The following is an 18,367-nucleotide window of genomic DNA, read 5'->3' as shown; positions in this document are numbered from 1 at the left end:
TATTAGGTAACCCTAATCACTACTACAGTAATATCATCTTCTTTACCGCCTAAATAATCTTGACCTGCCAATTTAGAGTACTCTTGTGAAAAAACACTAGGGAAAGTTGGATCCTTGCTTAGTGTTACGACTTTACTGACGAATTCTTGAGTGATATCTTGAAGTGGAGTATCTGTTTCCATCCGGTCCTTCAAGAATAATTCCATATCTTCAACTGCGATGTTGTCAGTAACACCATCCGTGGCAAGAACAACTACATCATTCTTCTTCAACTGGAATGAATACTCGTCTGCATCCGAAGGCTTATTCATGATAAAAGAGCCACCGTTTCTGCTAGCATCATCCAATATTTTCTGTGGAATGATTGCTAATTGATAGGGAGCATTGAAACCGACCGTTTGAAACTCAGTTTGGAATGCAATTTTCGAATCTCTGAACACACCGCACCAGGAATCACCCAAATTCGCGACGTTTAATTGACCGTTGGGATGCAAATGCGCAACAATGGCCGTAGTTCCTCCCACCTTGACCTTTCCCTCATCTGAAATCGTCCTATATGCCATGGACAACAATTCTTTTGGAGGAATGTTCTTTCCTGAACCAAGGGCAATATCCTTCATAGCATTACACAATTCACGAGATATCGCGCTAGAGTCATAACCGTGGTTGGCCCAGCCACCAACACCGTCCGCAACACCAGCATAAATGTCAGAGCTAGCCCTAGAAGCTACAAAGTAGTTGTCTTCACCTGTTGGAGACTCAAGACTGGCCTTCAACTTGGCATAGATGGGCTCGTTACGGTCCTTCGCCTGGTAGGCCACCGCTACATTATAGTTCAAGCCATCAGATGCAGCAGGATACGATGAAGATGAAGACGACCACGAGTTCGAGCCGTTGCTTCCAGCAGAGGAGCTAAAGTATCTATAGCTCAGCGTTTTGTAATCTATACCGAAATATGTTAGTAAGACGTATATTAGGAAAGCAACCAACACAGGAAACTTACTTCTGAATAACGCACGAGGAGCATTCTGGCGAATTCCAACGAACATCGTGGGATGGTAGGTTGAATTCCTCTTCTGATTAACTTTTATTCTTCACTCTTTTTAATTTTAAAACAAGTGGAGAAGAAGAAGACAAAATTGATCGGCATTGTGCTTTTTATTTCACTACTGAAGTTCTGTGGATGGACACGGAGTTACAAAGGGAAGGGAAAGGAAAGGAAAGGAAGCCGGGAAAGTATTTTACAAGAGTCATCCATAGGGCCCAACACTCACCTCTTGGTGAGGCAGTTCTTATTTTTTTTTTTTTTTCTTGGCTTGTTTGTAGGAATGCCAGGACAAGAGTTGTACACGTGACTTAAATATAACTATAGTTTAAGAGTTTACACCGATACGATTCGGTACGGTGATTCCAGCGAAAAAATCGTGACTGGCCTTAGAACGGAAACTTTCGCCTGGCCCAGGGTCGAGAAAAATATCCCAGCGTTTGTGCGCCATTTCGACGACTTTTGCAACCTCGTCCGCTAAAATCCTTTAAGGTCCCTCTCGGTTCGAAAAGAATAAAGGGTTGTTGATGTCATAATCCACGAAGGCCAATTAGAGTACATCGTAGGCAGTGATATCAGACTTTCCACAGTGAAAGAAAAAAAAAAAAAATTAATCCGCTAAATAGAATCATTGAAAAGATATTATCTACATAGATTGTAATATGAATTAGATGACTTGTGGAAAGTTTTAAAGGGATTTGCGGTATTATTTGAGGATCTCAAAAACACACAAACATAAAGGTTTATTAAGATGTCTACTGTTAATGTTTTGAGGTATTCTGCTTTGGCACTTGGTGTTGCAGTTGGTTTGAAGACTGATTTGTCTTTGAAGAGCGCTGCCGAAAAGGAGCACGAAAAGAACGAATTGGAAGCTCAATTGAAGCTTGTAGAGAAGGCCAAGGCTGAATATGCCAAGCTACACCCTGTGAAGAAGGAAACCGCTGCTGCATCCTCCACCAAGATTGATTTGGAAGACCCTAACTTGGACTATGCAGCCGTTATCTTGAATGCAGTTGAATCTTTGAAGCAATAAGCGGACAGACAGGAAAAGGCATTTTAGCAGACGGGCGGGGAAATATTCACAAAAAGAAAATACAAAGGAATATGTATATATGTATATATAAATACATCGCACAGTAATGATTATCATTCATTTATTAACAACTTATTTACAAGGGCTATGATGTTATTATTATGTATTTGGGCAGTCCTCATACAGTAGTGCGACGGACTCTTGTGAAGACCCGACCTTCTGGCAAGCCGTACTTCTCTCTAACAGCAGCCACGTTCGAATCCCACTCGGATCTCCAAACATGAGCACCAACGGGCTCCAACTTATGTTCGGCCGCAAACGATCTGATATCGAAGTAGTCTCTGTCCGCTGGGGACATGGCTGGCACCGACAGCTCGCCGTTCTGTCTGAACACCCATACGGCAAATCTCTGCTTACCAGCGTTCTTTTCAGGCACTGGTGGCACGTAAGACGCAATAACCTGCGAGTCATCGTACTTTCTTGGATCCACAACGTTGTCGTTATAATCTATCTTCAAGTTCGACAAACCGAACGTTAGCGTCGTCTTGAACGAGTCGTTGATCAAGTCCGGCTCGTCAGGGTTCACAATCAGAACCGTGTATCTCTGCTTCGAAAAGTCAATGTTGTGTTCGTACTCTTGGATCTTTATCGTTGGAACCATCGACGTCACACTAGAAGACAACACCTCACCAGGCTCAATCCACTTGTTCACACCAGTGGAAAATGGGAACCGCAAGTTCACCTCCGCCTTAGGCGCAAGCGTAGCCATCGTATCCGGAATCACACCCAAGGACTCCAATCTCTGCATCAAAAGCATCTGTCCGTACGACTCCCAATGCTTCAAACCCAAGTGTCTATACACCGCCACATCGTAGTCTATCACCCGACGGTCGTTCTCCAGCTTGTCATGGTACTGGAAATTGTATTGCACCTCGGGGTTGTGCTTCTCAGCCTCCACTTCCAGCTGGCTACGCACCAAACCATCGCTCTCTTTCTCCAATTTCGCATAAATCTCCGCTGCTCTCTTGCTCATAAACTCGTAACTCAGCTGGAACATCTCGTCAATATGCTCTGGAGATCTGTATTTCACACGATTGAATCTACGCTTCAAAGATGGTGGGCCCATCACCTTCCCATCCTCGCTTTTCCCGCCTTCAAATATGTACTTCTTCACACTTTCTGATGCAATAGAAAGCGATGGAGATCTCTTCGAAAAGTCCTTCCATACCACCGTTCTCTCAAGGCTTTTCACGCTCTGGTGAAACCCTCTCTGAAACATATTTTTGCGCAACATCTTCTCGTCGTTTTTTCCCCTCTCTATCTATCTCTCTTCTGCCAATTCCAATCGATTGGTACCTCTGCTCTGCTGTATTCGAAATGAAACCTTTTCCAATTCAATTCGATTCGATGCTCTGCTAAAACCGTGATGAGACTGAAATTTTTCAGTGTTACCCGGTCCTCCAGTGTTACCCGACTCTTCAATGTTACCCGACCGAACGGATGGCACCGATCCTGCCTGCCGGCCGGCCGTAACAGCCGGATCGATCGGCGAGGTTACGGCCGTAGGAAGAAGTATATAATACATGTGTGATGTGATGAGATGAGCTGTGTGTGTGAGTGTGACTCGGCAGCACCTACGTGCCCCCCACGAATCACGACTAGTGCCATCACCAATGCCCAGCCCAGGCCAGCCCACTGCCAGTACAAACCCCCTCCTTCAATTGGGAAAGACCACGAAATATCGTCCGCAGATCGTCCCGTTCGAACCTGTGATGTGCTTCCAAAAATAAAGACCTGCTTTCAGGTTTTACCTCTTCTAGACTGAGATTGATTCAAGACAGGTCTGAAACAAGCAGGCTACAGACACGGATCTACGCTGGGACCGGGCGCGTGTGTAGTGGTGGTGGTGGTGGTGGATCGGTGGTGGATCGGTGTATGTATATATATAGGGTCAGGCAACTGGTCTTTGTCCCAGGATGTAGTATAGTATAGTGTAGTGTAGTATAGGCAAAATATAAGCAAAATATAAGCAAAGTGCAGGCAAAATGGCGGACGTAAGCACCAGAAGCTCGGAATTGAGACAGGAGGTCGAGGCGGTTTCGGTCCTGATCTCGAAACTCAACGTGTACAGCTCCTTCGATACGTTGACACCGACCGACCGGAGGTTTCCGATGCATGCGGCTGAAGCTCCCGAGATTGTGAGCGAGCCCAGCGAGCAGAGCTCCTCCCTGCTGCACCGGGTCCTGGATATGACCAGGAAACTGCTGCCCAAGCGACACAGGAGGGAGTAGGGCGCGCGCACGCGCGTTGTCAAGCAACCAAACCAAACTCAAGCAACTAACTCCAGGTTTGAGAGACGGTTTTTGGCGCATCTCTGCGTGCTCTTCTGGGCGAATTTGGCTTCCCAAAAAAAAAAAAAATTTGACACATTTTTCGTTTCAAACTGATAAAGAAAAAATGCTCGAGCCTTTTGAATGTCCGATACCGATACACCATTGTACTCCTCCTGTGATAATGCTGCCAGTTAGAGAATTTGGTTCGAATTGGAATTGGCACCAGCAGGTAGATTGCAATGTCACAAGAACAAGCACAGGTGCAGGCGCAAACGCTTCCTACGGATTTCAGGGCTTCTCACTATGAAGTTGAGCTAAGCGAGCTTGATACCGATAAGAACACCTTCATCGGGTGTGTTAGCATCCACATCAAGACCAATAAGCCAAGCGATACGATCTCGTTGAACATGAGAGACATCGAGATCGTTTCCGCTGTGGTTGAACGCGAAAATAACGCATTGTTGGAGATGCAAGACAAAACGGTAGATGCCGAGAATGATGTCGTTTCGTTGAAGTTCTCCGAAGTTATCAGCGTCCCAACTTTCACGCTGAAGATCAACTACAAGGGTATCATCCAGACCAACATGTCGGGATTCTACCGTTCTGATTACACTGATGTGGCCACTGGTGAAAAGAAGGCGATGTTTTCTACGCAATTCGAGGCTACTGATGCTCGTAGAGCGTTCCCCTGTTTCGACGAGCCTTCGTTGAAGGCTACGTTCGATATTTGCATTATCGCACACGAAAAGTACACCGTGTTGGCCAATATGCCATTGAAGTCCTCCAAGAAACTGCAAGAATCTGACCAGATCAGCTACAGATTCCACACTACTCCGTTGATGTCAACTTACTTGGTCGCCTGGGCCATCGGTGAATTCGACTATATCGAGTCCGAAACCGAAAAGGACATATACCCTACCATCGACAACTACAACACCCAAGATGGTTCGTCTTCCACACACGGCAAGTTGCCAATCAAGGTGTACACCGCCAAGGGCAAGGCTAACCAGGGTCAATTCGCCCTTTCTGTCGCTAAAAAAGTCATCGACTTCTTTTCCGAATCCTTCGAGATCCCATACCCATTGCCAAAATTGGATTTACTTTGTGTGGAGTCCTACTCGCACAACGCAATGGAGAATTTCTCTTTGATTACGTTCAGACCTTCCGCTTTGTTGTACGACGGTGATCTAGCCGAGGCAGATGCCGCCGCTTTGCAAAAGATTGCCTACGTTGTCTCGCACGAAATTGCTCACCAATGGTTCGGTAACCTTGTCACGATGAAATGGTGGGATGAGCTATGGTTGAACGAGGGTTTCGCTACATGGATCGGTTATTTGGCCGTCGAAAAGTTCTTCCCTAACTGGGATGTCCCATCTATGGTCATGCTTCAATCTCACGAAGTTGCTTTGGAATTGGACTCCTTGAAGGAATCGCACCCAATCAAGGTTGCTGTCAGAAACGCCAAAGATATTGACCAAGTCTTTGACTCAATCTCTTACCTCAAGGGGTGCTCCATTCTTGAAATGGTCGGTGGCTTCTTGGGCCAAGACGTTTTCTTAAAAGGTGTTGCTTTGTACTTGAAGAGACACAAGTTCTCCAACGCTACCATGGAAGACTTGTTCAACTGTATTGGTGAATATTCCGGTGTTGAAGTTCTAGAACGTTGCAAGAACTGGATCTTGACTATCGGTTATCCAGTCGTTACCGTCTCCGAATCTGAAGACCCAGAGAAGTTGACGCTAACTCAAGAAAGATTCTTGTCCGGTGGTAAACCAAAACCAGAAGAAAACACTACGAAATGGTGGATTCCTTTGATGCCTTCAGAAGGCGACTTCAAAATCGACTTCTCTGAAGAAATTACCCAGGTACCAAAGAGTGCTTTCAACCACTTTAACTCTGACGCTTTAGGATTCTACCGTGTCAAATACAACGGAGAAAACCTATTCAAAGCTCTACTCTCCAATTTGGAGAAGCTATCATCCAGAGGCAAAATGGGTCTCGTCTCTGATCTCGAAGTTACAGGTTCAGTGCAAGATCTCTTAACTTTGATTTCGGAATTTTCAAAGACCCAAGAGCCACAAGAATACTACGTGTGGTCAATCATCTTCGAATCGTTGAAGAGAATGAAGTCCCTTTTGTCTTCTGATGCAACCGTGAAGCAAGCTTTGAATGACTTCACCTTGGAATTGATAAAACCATCAGAAGAAAAACTCTTGGAATATCTCGACCAACATAAGACCAACTCCTTCAACAAGAGTCCAGAATCTTTCTTGAGCAACCAGTTCTTCGAATTGCTTGCTTTGGTGGCTGGCGGTGCATCACACCCAGAAACTGTTTCGAAGTGCAGAGAAATGTACGCAAGCAAATCATACTCTCCTGCATTTAGAAATGTCTTGCTACAAATCGTTCTCTGCCAACCTGACACTACCAAGGAAGTTGTAGAATCTGTTTTGAAGGAATTGGAAACTGCTACTTTGACTTACAAAGAAAGCTTACTAACTGCCTTAGGTGGGGTTCAAAACGAAGAACTATTCGACACCGTTTTGAATTTGTTGTTGACAATTGAACCAATGGATGTTCAATTTTTAGCCGATGCATTAGGATCCAACGTGTCGATCCGTTCCAAGTTGTGGGCTTTCATAAAGGCCAACTATACCGAATTGCACAAAAGACTAGCCATCAATACCATTGTCATTGACAGATTCTTGAGATTCTCGATGAAGGATCTAATGGGCGAGGACGTCAAGAAAGAATTCGAACAATTCTTTGCTGATAAGAACTTGGAAGGTTTCGACAGAGGTGTGAGACAAACTTTGGAGAGAATCGAAAAGAACACTCGCTACTTGAAAACCAACCAATCCCTAGTCAAAGAATATTTCAAGCTTTGATGCTGCTTGTCTTCATTCTTGCATTTTAATAACAACAACAACAATAATAGAAGCAAACAATATCGAGTAATATATATGAAACCGATCAACACATATTTAATAAATAACTAATATTAAGAGTTCTCACTCTCTCATTCATTCGGTATAACTCTTGAAGTCCTCTTCCTATGTACCAAACTGATAAATCACGTGATAAGTCATCGTATATATATCTTTCAGAACATTCGGACCGCCCTATATAAGGCCATGAGCTTATTTTGCACCCTTTTCATTACAAGTAACTCGGATTAGAAATCTTATGATTCGTGTAACCTTGTATTCTTGCTGTTAGGAGCGACAAACAACCGCAATAGTATCATGTCCGAGGATATACAACGCCAGGCGTTATTAAAGAACTTTCAGAAAGCAGGAAAGATGTTGAAGATCAATGAATCGGATCTGGAAGAGGACCAACTAGGAGAATTACCGTCTATTACAAATTCTACAAGAGGTAATAGTTCAGCACTAAAGTCTAAGGATTCAGAAAATAACTCCGGTATCAATGAGAGGACCCAAGAGGAGAAGAATATTCCAAACTGGTCGAATTTCTTTACTAATAATGAGACAGTTACAATACCAGGAAGGAACTTTACTTTCAATACCTATTTCAAGGTTCCGAAGGATTTGAATGCTGATCTAAAGTCTATTCCGATATTTTTGGCACATCATGGAGCAGGCTCTACTGGATTGTCGTTTGCGCCATTAGCAAAGACGTTAGAAGAAGAATTAGGGTCTAGTTTTGGATTCTTTTCATTCGACGCAAGAGGTCACGGACAATCGAAACCTTTAGATCCCTCTGCCGTGTCTTATTATTTAGATGATTTTATTATGGACTTTGTCGAACTCATAGTGTGGTATAATGAGAAATATTTGAAGAGTTTTGATCAGTCGAAATTGTCGTTGGTATTAGTTGGACATAGTCTCGGTGGAAGTGTGTGTACAAACACATTCGAACACTTACCGGAATATATCAGAAAGAAAACTATAGGTGTCGCTATGCTAGACATAGTGGAGGAGATGGCGAAATTTGTGTTGACTAAAGTGGATCATTTCCTTGCTATTACCCCGAATGTTTTTGGATCTGTCAGTGAAGCCATAGATTGGTACCAGTCTCATAACTACTCCAAAGTGAAAGAGAGTGCGGAGATATCAGTACCTGCTCTATTTCATAAGACTAAGAGCGGTAAAATTGTACGGATTACAAATTTAGCTTCCTTCAAACCATATTGGGATTCGTGGTTTAATGGTTTATCAGCCAAATTTGTTTCTTTACCTACCAGTAAACTCCTCATATTGGCAGGTAATGATAACCTTGACAAGGAACTCATAGTGGGTCAAATGCAAGGGAAATATCAGCTCATAGTATTCCAAGACTCTGGCCATTTCATCCAAGAGGATGTTCCTCGTAAATGCGCTATTTCTCTTGTTGATTTCTGGAGAAGAAGCGACAATAAGAACGTCGCTGTTAAAAGCAACTGGGGAGCTGCTAGTAAGAACCCTTGAATATCACTGCATCTTCGTATAATGCAATCACATATGATTACTACTATAAGTGATCTTGGACATGTTAATATTAAAGAATATACACATATATATTAGGTATTCAAATATGAATCATTCTACAGTCATCACATCAAGAGCGTCGATTTTACCCTCACATTGAGCCACAACTTCATCTATCTTTTTGAAAGCCCATGGGAAACGTGGATTGATCAAGAATGGTCTCAAGTCAAAACGGTTATCATCTGGCGAATATTGTTCTGCATGATAACTAGGAGTCAAAACAGTTTGTTTGTGTCTATTGATAGCGTAGAAGAAGAAGAATCTTTTAACCTTTTCAGCAACTTGGGCAGGTGTCAATCTTGGAGTCCATTCATGTAACAACTTTAGGAACATTGAGAAAGGACCATATTTCTCAACTTTACGCAAACGGCCGAACACTGATAGTTCTTCGTAAGTCATACCCATATCTATTTCGTCTGATTGAACATAATCTTTGGTAATTGGTTCTAACTCAGCGGTAGGAGTAGCATTGAGGAATTCATCAAGAATTGGCAATTCATATTCTTTTGATGCATATGCAATGAACTTCTTCAAGTCTGTTTTAGAAATACCACCAATAGGATTAATATCAGCAGAAGAACAGTCGTACTTAGTCAAATAACCTCTTAGACACTCATCAACGTTTGCACTTCCTAAAACAAGAAGACCACCGGAATTTGGAATTGAACGAACCCATGGCAATAATTGAGCAAACAAGTATGCTATTACCATTCTCAAACGTGCTTGAATATTTTGCAAAGCCAAATTCTCTATTTGAGAGCCTCCGAAGATCTTGAAAATAGGTCTCTTACCAGTAGTGACTTCAAACAAAGTGACAACACTAGACACCAAAGAGTCCATGTTCAAGTCTACATGGTACGCACCGATATCCTTAGCAAGTTGCTTAGCTCTTGACCTTGTTTCAGTAGATGAATTTTCTGTTCCCATAAAACAAGTGTGGAAAATCTTGCCTGCTAATTCTTGTGGACTTGAAGGGATCCAATCGTCACCCATACGTGCAATATTACGTGCGTCCTTTATTACTTGTTCGTTACCTGCATTTGCTTCTTGAACAACTAAACGGCACATGGAATGGACGATCATTGCAGTAGCACAAGAGTCAATACCACCTGACAAAGGCAAGAAATAACCTGTACCGTTACAACGTCTCAAGTAATCCCAGAGCCAACAAGCAGGACCCAAAGCAATTTCTTCTTGTGGAATATGGTAGAAGACATCTCTGGCCTCCGTTGGAACAACAGCAGAATTGAATCTGTCACGCATGGTTGCCAACTGAACCTCCACATCAATTCTCTTGTATTTAGTCTCTGATAACGATGCTTGCAATCCTCTAGACATGACAGTACTACGGTAGTTCCTGACCGATTCTAAATCAACGGTTGCAGTGACAACTTCTACATCTTTCAAGCAGAATTGAGAACCTTGTGCAACAATTTTTCCGTTAACACAGATCAAAGCACAACCATCGTAATACAAACGATCACCATCACACCCACGCTGGTTGGCATACAAATAAACACCACCACATCTCCTTGTAGCACTCATAATCAAATCCAATCTCTTGTCCAATTTCCTCAATTCGTGGTGAGAGCCCGATGAGTTAGTAAAGATCTCAACACCATCAAGCGACATCGCAATGTGTGGGGATTGCGGAGTAAACAATTCCTCGCATGTTTCTGCACCAATACAAGTGTCTAGAGTACTGATGACCGCATCACCAAATGGAATACGGAATTGCCCAGTCAATTTCTGAATCATTGGAGGCAATAAGAACTCCTCTGTTTGGGCAGGTTTCACCCAAGGAGTGAAAAATCTCATTTCTCTGTAGTTACCATCGTTGGCAAGCCAAGCCTTTGGCCTGATGAACAGAATCTTACCGTCAAGAGATAGCAAACGACAATTGTAACGAACATTTCTGTGCATAACAGGCATACCTATGTCCAATAAGATGCCATGGGTTTCTGGACGTCCAATGATTTGGCCATACATTTCCCAAGAATGAAGAAGAACATCGTCTTCCAGAAAGTGATCCAAACATCCATAACCAGTGATTTCCAATTCTGGACCAACACGGAGCTTTGCACCTCTCTCTTTGGCAATTCTGATGGATTCAAGGATTCTATCTCTGTTACCTTCAAAGTCGAGAGCCCATTGGTTTAGGTTGCAAGTTGCAACTGTGATTAGCTGGGACATTGTATACCGTTTCCAGCTGTAAGTATGAGTCTAAGTGGTTTGAATTGGCTACCAATCGATTTGTTCTTTGTGTTTTGTCCTTCTCAATCTCGGTTATTGCATATGATAAGCAACTATTTTGTCATTTAAATTGTTTCTCATATATAGCAAAGGTCTCTCTCTATCCAACATCATCTCGTATTAGATAAAGAAACAGTGAAATACGACTAGGGAATCGCAAGGGGACGATGAGACCGCCTTAAGCTCCTGAGTATCGCTCGATAAACGACCTAAATTATGCTGGAGAAATGACAGGGAAGTATGGAAGGAGCTTGTATATTTTTCGTATCTATCAGTACAAACTAATACATATTTAGGGTATTTCTTTATATAGAGCCATCATCATTTCCAATTATACGTTTCTTCGAGTCTCTGTTTTAGGTGATCCAGAGCCGTGATTGCCGGGGGTGTCACACCCTTACCAGCCTTCTTGACCAGCTCGCTAGGAACCGGATCCAAGGTCGTTTTGTTCGATGGATGCACAAAGAAAACTATTGAGTAACGATCAGAAGTTCTTGTCTCGCCTGGAGAAAACTTAACTCTGTGAACGGTACTCCTTAGCACACCGCTTGTCCAGTAAGATAGCAAATCGCCAAAGTTCACCACCAATGGTGGTGCCTTTCCCTCGTGTTTCGATGCGACATAAGGAACTTTTACCCAACTGTCGTCCGAATCTTTGTCTTTGTCCATCTGAAGCTCCAAACCCTGCTGTCCTTCACGCTGGAACAATAGAGTTAGCGCACCGTAGTCTGTGTGAGCGCCTGCTCTGATGGTTGGGTCGAAGGTCCCATTACCGGTGCTATCCAGGTCGTCTTCTCTTATCAATGGGTAACGTAGCATCCGGAACACGGTTCCCGATGGTTCTTCCTGATCGTGTCTCTTGGTGAAGAACTCTTCGTCCTCTATCTCTAGCGCAATGGTAATCAACCTGAGAATTTCACGAGCTGTATTGTGTAGTTTTTGCATCGTTGAGACCACGAGAGGCTCATTCTGCTTGAACAATTCGGGCACTGGGTTCTCGCTTGGATCGTTGGTTTCGGTTCTTTTGTAGTAGTAATCCTCGGACAAGTTGTATTCGCCGGTCTTGAAATTAATGTAGCCGAAGTTGTAACCTTCCTTGAAGTCTCTGGCCTTTCTTGGGTCCAATTGCTCGTTGCTGAAGTCGGTGTAGCCGATATTGTTGCTTTTGATAGCGTACTTCTTCTTCTCGCTGTGTTCAGTGCCGGTGAAGAAATCCTTTGAGAGGTCGAACAACTGGTTTACCTCTTGTTGGGTGAAGTCGTGGCCATCTACGAATAGAAAGCCTTGTTCGGTGGCAGCCTTCAAGAGGTCAGCTGCGGTCTTTTCCTGAGGGCCGGAGATATCGATAACTTGTAGTGGGTTGGACATGGGGGGAGGGTATATGTTGCTTGATGGCTGGGGTTGGGGTTGGTTTTAGTACTGTAAAATGTGGAAATCCATACACACGCACAGATACGTGAGCTTATATATGTGTCTATGTATATCTTGTGTATCTTTATAGATACTGACTTGATGCGATGACTTGGATTTCCAATAATGCGGCGATTTCCGGTAGATAAGGCGACGTTCGTATATCTTCTGTGCTAAGCCTTCTGCGCGAGCATTCCAGGGTTTGGGTTTCAAGTCCAGGGCTTCAAGTCAAAAGAAATTGCAGGCATACACGTAGTACATAGGCAGGTACATAGGTAGGTACACAGGAGCTATCGGTGCCGCCTCGAGGATGCATGATCGTCGGACAGTGTGGAATCTCATACCGTAAGAGGAAACTGGTTCCTAGAGGAAGCCCGGCCCCCCATTCGAACCCCGAGCGAGCAGGTAATAGGAAATAAGTAATAAAGGAAGAATACAACGATCACCCGCCGTAGACGCCCTGGAACACGGTCCTGATCTTCGGGATGGAGTACTTCTGCTTCAAACACAACTGCAAGAGGATCCTGCTCTTCTCAGGGTTCAAGTACCCGGAAGCAATGATGGTCGAGGCCGGGTTCGAAGGCTCGATCGGCAAATTGGCCACAGGCACCATTCCGTCCATCGACCGTTTCGAGTACACGATCGGCAACCGCAACTTCTTGCACGTCTCGTTCACCTCGCTGGAAAGCGACCCAGCCCCCATCGTCGCAATCACAATCCCCTCGTACTGCTGTGCGACCAGCTCAACCAACTCCGGCGAAAACGACTGGTGCGCATACAAAATGCACACCGAGGGCAACCGCAACTCCTCACCAACGTCCAGCTTGAACTTGTGGCACCCCAATGGCTTCACCGGCGGGTAGTAGTAGTGGATCTCGTTGTTCACAAAGTTCCCCAAGTACCCCTGTCTCACGTTGAACGAGTCGAGCGTGTTCGCATTCGTCTTGGTAATGTAGTACCCAGCGCTGATCTGGTCGTTGAGCGAAATCAAAACCCCGCGTCCACGCGACTCCTTGTTCGCCGCAATACAGATCGCCTGGTACAAATTCATCGGCCCGTCAGCACTGATACTCGTCGACGGCCGCATCGACCCAACAAACACGATCGGAACCTGGCCCGCATCGATCGTGCTCTCGATGAAAAACGTCGTCTCCGCCAACGTGTCCGTCCCGTGCGTAATCACAATCCCGTCAAACCGCTGCAACGACTCGCACACCCCGCGATAGATCTTCCACAGCTCGTCAACCCCGATCTCTTTCGAGTCCAAATTGCACAACTGCTCGTACTCAATCTCGCACACATCCTTAATGTCCGGGATCGCCTCGAGCAACTCATCGATCGTCAAATCCACACGGTACCCGGCTGTATCACTCGACTTGCTCCCCTTCGACGCAATCGTGCCCCCAGTACCAAGAATCTTCACTCTGGGCAAGTGCCTGGGCAGGGCTCCCTGCCCAGGGCCCGTACCCTCCTCCTTCGCTACACCTTCGCTATTCACCGCCGCATGCAACGCAAACTGCGGCAACTCCGCATCAGAATTGAGCGTCCGAACCTCGATATTTTCGTTAGGCATCTCTCAGAACCTTCCAGATACCCCTGGTCCTCCTAATCCCTTCCCTATTGCCAATTCTTTCCCACTCCCTTCCCCACTGCAATATGCGATGAGCTAGAGAAGAGCTAGCTCATCTCTCTGACCTCTGGCACAGAACCTTCTATCGCTTTCCACGGTTTTGATTTTTTTTCACTTTTTCACAATTTTCAGAATTTTTCGCCGTCCCATAGATTTTTCCAGAACAATGGGCGGAAAGTATATAAAGGCGGCAAAAAAAGAGCGAAAACAAGAAGGGGTGGCAAAAGAACAGGATACTTATTGATGATTAGAGAGTATTTTATAGTAAAGTTAATTAGACTAAAGCAACCAGGGATAGATAGACTGATACACTAGACAATCAATCGATTCTCAATCGCCAGGGAATTAGCTATAATAGGAAGAAGAAGTAATAATATACAATGGTTAACCAAGAGACATATGAGTTTCAAGCTGAAATCACTCAGTTGATGAGTTTGATCATCAACACAGTGTACTCTAACAAGGAGATTTTCTTGAGAGAGTTGATTTCCAATGCATCGGATGCATTGGACAAGATCAGATACCAGTCGTTGTCTGATCCTAAGGTTTTGGAGACTGAGCCAGAGTTGTTCATTAGAATTACTCCAAAGCCAGAAGAGAAGGTGTTGGAGATTAGAGACTCTGGTATTGGTATGACCAAGGCTGAGTTGATCAACAACTTGGGTACGATTGCCAAGTCTGGTACCAAGGCTTTCATGGAGGCATTGTCTGCTGGTGCGGATGTTTCTATGATTGGTCAATTTGGTGTTGGTTTCTACTCATTGTTTTTGGTTGCTGACAAGGTTCAAGTGATTTCCAAGAACAACGACGACGAGCAATACATCTGGGAGTCCAATGCCGGTGGTTCTTTCACTGTTACTTTGGATGAGACCAACGAGAGAATCGGCAGAGGTACGATTTTGAGATTGTTCTTGAAGGAGGACCAATTGGAGTACTTGGAGGAGAAGAGAATCAAGGACGTTGTGAAGAAGCACTCCGAGTTTGTCGCATACCCAATCCAGTTGATGGTCACCAAGGAGGTCGAGAAGGACGTTCCAGTTGCTGCGGAAGAGGAAGAAAAGAAGGACGAAGAAAAGGAGGAAGACGACAAGAAGCCAAAGTTGGAAGAAGTGGACGAAGAAGAAGAGGAAAAGAAGAAGGACGAGGCCAAGACCAAGAAGGTCAAGGAAACCGTCAAGGAGTTGGAAGAGTTGAACAAGACCAAGCCTTTGTGGACCAAGAACCCATCGGAAGTCACCCAAGAAGAATACAACGCCTTCTACAAGTCCATCTCCAACGACTGGGAAGACCCATTGGCCGTCAAGCACTTCTCCGTTGAAGGTCAATTGGAATTCAAGGCCATCTTGTTCGTTCCAAAGAGAGCGCCATTCGACCTGTTCGAATCCAAGAAGAAGAAGACCAACATCAAGTTGTACGTCCGTCGTGTGTTCATCACTGACGAGGCCGAAGAGTTGATCCCAGAATGGTTGTCCTTCGTCAAGGGTGTTGTCGACTCCGAAGACTTGCCATTGAACTTGTCCAGAGAAATGTTGCAACAAAACAAGATCATGAAGGTCATCAAGAAGAACATCGTCAAGAAGTTGATTGAAACCTTCAACGAAATCGCTGAAGACTCTGAACAATTCGACAAGTTCTACACCGCCTTCTCCAAGAACATCAAGTTGGGTATCCACGAAGACACCCAAAACAGAGCCGCTTTGGCCAAGTTGTTGAGATACAACTCCACCAAGTCCGTCGACGAACTAACCTCCTTGTCCGACTACGTCACCAGAATGCCAGAACACCAAAAGAACATTTACTTCATCACCGGTGAATCCATCAAGGCCGTCGAAAAGTCTCCATTCTTGGACGCCTTGAAGGCTAAGAACTTTGAAGTCTTGTTCTTGGTCGACCCAATCGACGAATACGCCTTCTCCCAATTGAAGGAATTCGAAGGTAAGCAATTGGTCGACATCACCAAGGACTTCGAACTAGAAGAAACCGAAGAAGAAAAGGAACAAAGAGAAAAGGAAATCAAGGAATACGAAGGCTTGACCAAGGCTTTGAAGGACATCTTGGGTGACCAAGTCGAAAAGGTCGTCGTCTCCCACAAGTTGGTCGATGCGCCAGCCGCCATCAGAACCGGTCAATTCGGTTGGTCCGCCAACATGGAAAGAATCATGAAGGCCCAAGCCTTGAGAGATTCTACCATGTCCTCATACATGGCCTCCAAGAAGATCTTCGAAATCTCTCCAAAGTCTCCTATCATCAAGGAATTGAAGAAGAGAGTCGAAGAAGGTGGTGCCGACAACAAGACCGTCAAGGACTTGACCAACTTGTTGTACGAAACCGCTTTGTTGACCTCCGGTTTCTCTTTGGAAGAACCAGCTTCCTTCGCCTCTAGAATCAACAGATTGATCTCCTTGGGTTTGAACATCGACGAAGATGAAGCTGCCTCCGAAGACGCTGCTGCTCCAGAAGCCGCTCCAGAAGCTCCAGCTGAAGAAATCTCCGCTGAAACCGAAATGGAAGAAGTCGACTAAACAAACGAGCAATCGTCGTCTGTCCTTCATCTAACGAATAAAGAAAACAAATGTTAATATAATTACAACTGTATGAATGCACTGCAATTATCTCTGGGAACTGGCTTCTTCAACGGAACAAAATAGAATAAATAGTAATAGTTGGTCTTTTTTTTTTTGATCTTTCTATCTTTCATGAAGGTAAAAGGAAGAAGAAAAAAGGATTAGTTCAAGTGTTTAAGTTAGTTTTCGTCTGTAAATTAATCAACGTAATATCCAAATCTTATAAAATAAACTCTAGCATTTTTAGTCGAGGTTAATAAACTCTAACATTGTTAATTCTGTTTTTTTTTTTTAGAAAAAAAGGTTAAACTCTTCTTGTATGTTAATTATATAGCTCTTGTAGATAAAGAATAGGATAGGATGAATGAAGGACCATGCGCAGGATGACTCTTCTCTCCAGCATCAAAAGCGACGGAACGCTTAATGCAAACGATCTATCATCAGAATTCAACCTGATATATCAAAGTATGTGGGAAATCAAAAATGAATAATTAAACACACACTCTTTCTCTCTCTCCTCCATCAACATGACTAACTAACAATACTTACTCTTTGTTCTTCCCTGCCAGATCTTGAAGCAAATGTCAACTCAGGCCATAACTTGGACCAGTGTAAAGATGATATAATCTCCCTTTCAAAGCAGCTAACTTCTGTGTCGAGTCTGCTATCACGTTTCGATCAAGAACTGTACTCCACCAAGATTGACCAACTATTGAAGAAAATCACAACAAAGCAATTGACGTTGGCAAAAGAGGACCGCCGTTCACGTTGGAAATCCATGGGACTTCGCGCAAAACATACTGCCAGCCCGCCAGTTTCTTCTGATCGAAAAGTTGTTGCAAGTCCAACTACAGAAAAAACAGTTGACCCGAAACCTGAGATAAAGGACACTGATATAAAGTACCAGATATCCACCAAGTCATATCAAAATCTCAACAACTGTAAACTCAGCTGGACGGGCGATGATATACTGCAAGAATATGCCACTTTGCAAGTTCAGAACGTAAAGAAATCCACTATATACTTCAATATTGTGCCGTTCAACCAAGGGAGTTTACTTCTAGAGGGGTTCCAAGACAGCTATGTCATCATAATAACACCGGAAAAAAGTAATTTGCAACTACGACTACACAAGATGGATAACTGTAAACTCTATATCAAACGGCAAGCCGGGTCAGAAGTTCAAGATGTAGTCATCGAAGACTTTTCACACTGCGTATTTCACAAGGATACAAAAGATTACGTGCGCATTCATAATTTCAATCAATTAACTTACCAAAATAAGGAATCAAATGACGGCTACACGTTCGTTGAATTTGAAGTACAAGAACCCTTAGAGCCACTGTCAGCCTCATAGCCTGCTTTTTATTATTTCTATGTAGGGAAGCCATTCTTGATTGTTTACATTTTGGACGTTTTAAGTAAAACATAAACATCGACCGTTTGTTCCAGGTAGGAAAAGCTAAATAAAGAGTTGAAGAAGAAGAAGCTGAATGTGAGTGTTTAATACATACAGACTAACCGGTTTTTAAGAGCAGGTAGTCTTTATGATTTCGAGATCAGTTATTATAATTGTATTTAGTACCTATTAGAAGGTGTCAAGATAGAT

At 43.9% G+C, this 18,367-nt stretch overlaps 10 protein-coding genes across 10 annotated transcripts; 5 read left to right on the top strand and 5 right to left on the bottom strand.

Annotated features, from left to right (window-relative positions):
• Nucleotides 1-2: 2 nt before the first annotated feature.
• On the bottom strand, nucleotides 3-1,049 carry PTC7 (type 2C protein phosphatase PTC7; the record flags this gene model as incomplete). The annotated part of the gene is made up of 1 exon (XM_022820343.1): nucleotides 3-1,049. One exon carries the CDS (start codon nucleotides 1,047-1,049, stop codon nucleotides 3-5), a length of 1,047 nt encoding a protein of 348 aa, XP_022676816.1.
• A 747-nt stretch (nucleotides 1,050-1,796) lies between these two features.
• Nucleotides 1,797-2,078, top strand: TIM11 (F1F0 ATP synthase subunit e; the record flags this gene model as incomplete). The annotated part of the gene is made up of 1 exon (XM_022820342.1): nucleotides 1,797-2,078. The coding sequence occupies one exon, from the start codon at nucleotides 1,797-1,799 to the stop codon at nucleotides 2,076-2,078; it is 282 nt and encodes a 93-aa protein (XP_022676815.1).
• A 178-nt stretch (nucleotides 2,079-2,256) lies between these two features.
• On the bottom strand, nucleotides 2,257-3,357 carry MRPL35 (mitochondrial 54S ribosomal protein mL38; the record flags this gene model as incomplete). Its single annotated transcript, XM_022820341.1, has 1 exon — nucleotides 2,257-3,357. The coding sequence occupies one exon, from the start codon at nucleotides 3,355-3,357 to the stop codon at nucleotides 2,257-2,259; it is 1,101 nt and encodes a 366-aa protein (XP_022676814.1).
• Nucleotides 3,358-4,650: 1,293 nt separating this feature from the next.
• On the top strand, nucleotides 4,651-7,299 carry APE2 (M1 family metallopeptidase; the record flags this gene model as incomplete). Its single annotated transcript, XM_022820339.1, has 1 exon — nucleotides 4,651-7,299. The coding sequence occupies one exon, from the start codon at nucleotides 4,651-4,653 to the stop codon at nucleotides 7,297-7,299; it is 2,649 nt and encodes an 882-aa protein (XP_022676813.1).
• A 357-nt stretch (nucleotides 7,300-7,656) lies between these two features.
• On the top strand, nucleotides 7,657-8,841 carry PPE1 (phosphoprotein phosphatase methylesterase 1; the record flags this gene model as incomplete). The annotated part of the gene is made up of 1 exon (XM_022820338.1): nucleotides 7,657-8,841. The coding sequence occupies one exon, from the start codon at nucleotides 7,657-7,659 to the stop codon at nucleotides 8,839-8,841; it is 1,185 nt and encodes a 394-aa protein (XP_022676812.1).
• Nucleotides 8,842-8,952: 111 nt separating this feature from the next.
• Nucleotides 8,953-11,094, bottom strand: QNS1 (glutamine-dependent NAD(+) synthetase; the record flags this gene model as incomplete). The annotated part of the gene is made up of 1 exon (XM_022820337.1): nucleotides 8,953-11,094. The coding sequence occupies one exon, from the start codon at nucleotides 11,092-11,094 to the stop codon at nucleotides 8,953-8,955; it is 2,142 nt and encodes a 713-aa protein (XP_022676811.1).
• A 381-nt stretch (nucleotides 11,095-11,475) lies between these two features.
• Nucleotides 11,476-12,522, bottom strand: KLMA_50346 (uncharacterized protein; the record flags this gene model as incomplete). Its single annotated transcript, XM_022820336.1, has 1 exon — nucleotides 11,476-12,522. One exon carries the CDS (start codon nucleotides 12,520-12,522, stop codon nucleotides 11,476-11,478), a length of 1,047 nt encoding a protein of 348 aa, XP_022676810.1.
• Nucleotides 12,523-13,006: 484 nt separating this feature from the next.
• Nucleotides 13,007-14,137, bottom strand: ASP1 (asparaginase ASP1; the record flags this gene model as incomplete). Its single annotated transcript, XM_022820335.1, has 1 exon — nucleotides 13,007-14,137. The coding sequence occupies one exon, from the start codon at nucleotides 14,135-14,137 to the stop codon at nucleotides 13,007-13,009; it is 1,131 nt and encodes a 376-aa protein (XP_022676809.1).
• A 437-nt stretch (nucleotides 14,138-14,574) lies between these two features.
• Nucleotides 14,575-16,716, top strand: HSP82 (Hsp90 family chaperone HSP82; the record flags this gene model as incomplete). The annotated part of the gene is made up of 1 exon (XM_022820334.1): nucleotides 14,575-16,716. One exon carries the CDS (start codon nucleotides 14,575-14,577, stop codon nucleotides 16,714-16,716), a length of 2,142 nt encoding a protein of 713 aa, XP_022676808.1.
• A 416-nt stretch (nucleotides 16,717-17,132) lies between these two features.
• CIN2 (GTPase-activating protein CIN2) lies at nucleotides 17,133-18,115 on the top strand (the record flags this gene model as incomplete). The annotated part of the gene is made up of 2 exons (XM_022820333.1): nucleotides 17,133-17,223; nucleotides 17,328-18,115. 2 exons carry the CDS (start codon nucleotides 17,133-17,135, stop codon nucleotides 18,113-18,115), a joined length of 879 nt encoding a protein of 292 aa, XP_022676807.1.
• Nucleotides 18,116-18,367: the final 252 nt, after the last annotated feature.

The sequence above is a fragment of the Kluyveromyces marxianus genome, chromosome 5 (assembly GCF_001417885.1).
Source record: "Kluyveromyces marxianus DMKU3-1042 DNA, complete genome, chromosome 5".
NCBI lineage: Eukaryota > Fungi > Ascomycota > Saccharomycetes > Saccharomycetales > Saccharomycetaceae > Kluyveromyces > Kluyveromyces marxianus.
Note: the sequence above shows the minus strand (reverse complement) of the source record. Positions and strands in the feature narration are given on the sequence as shown.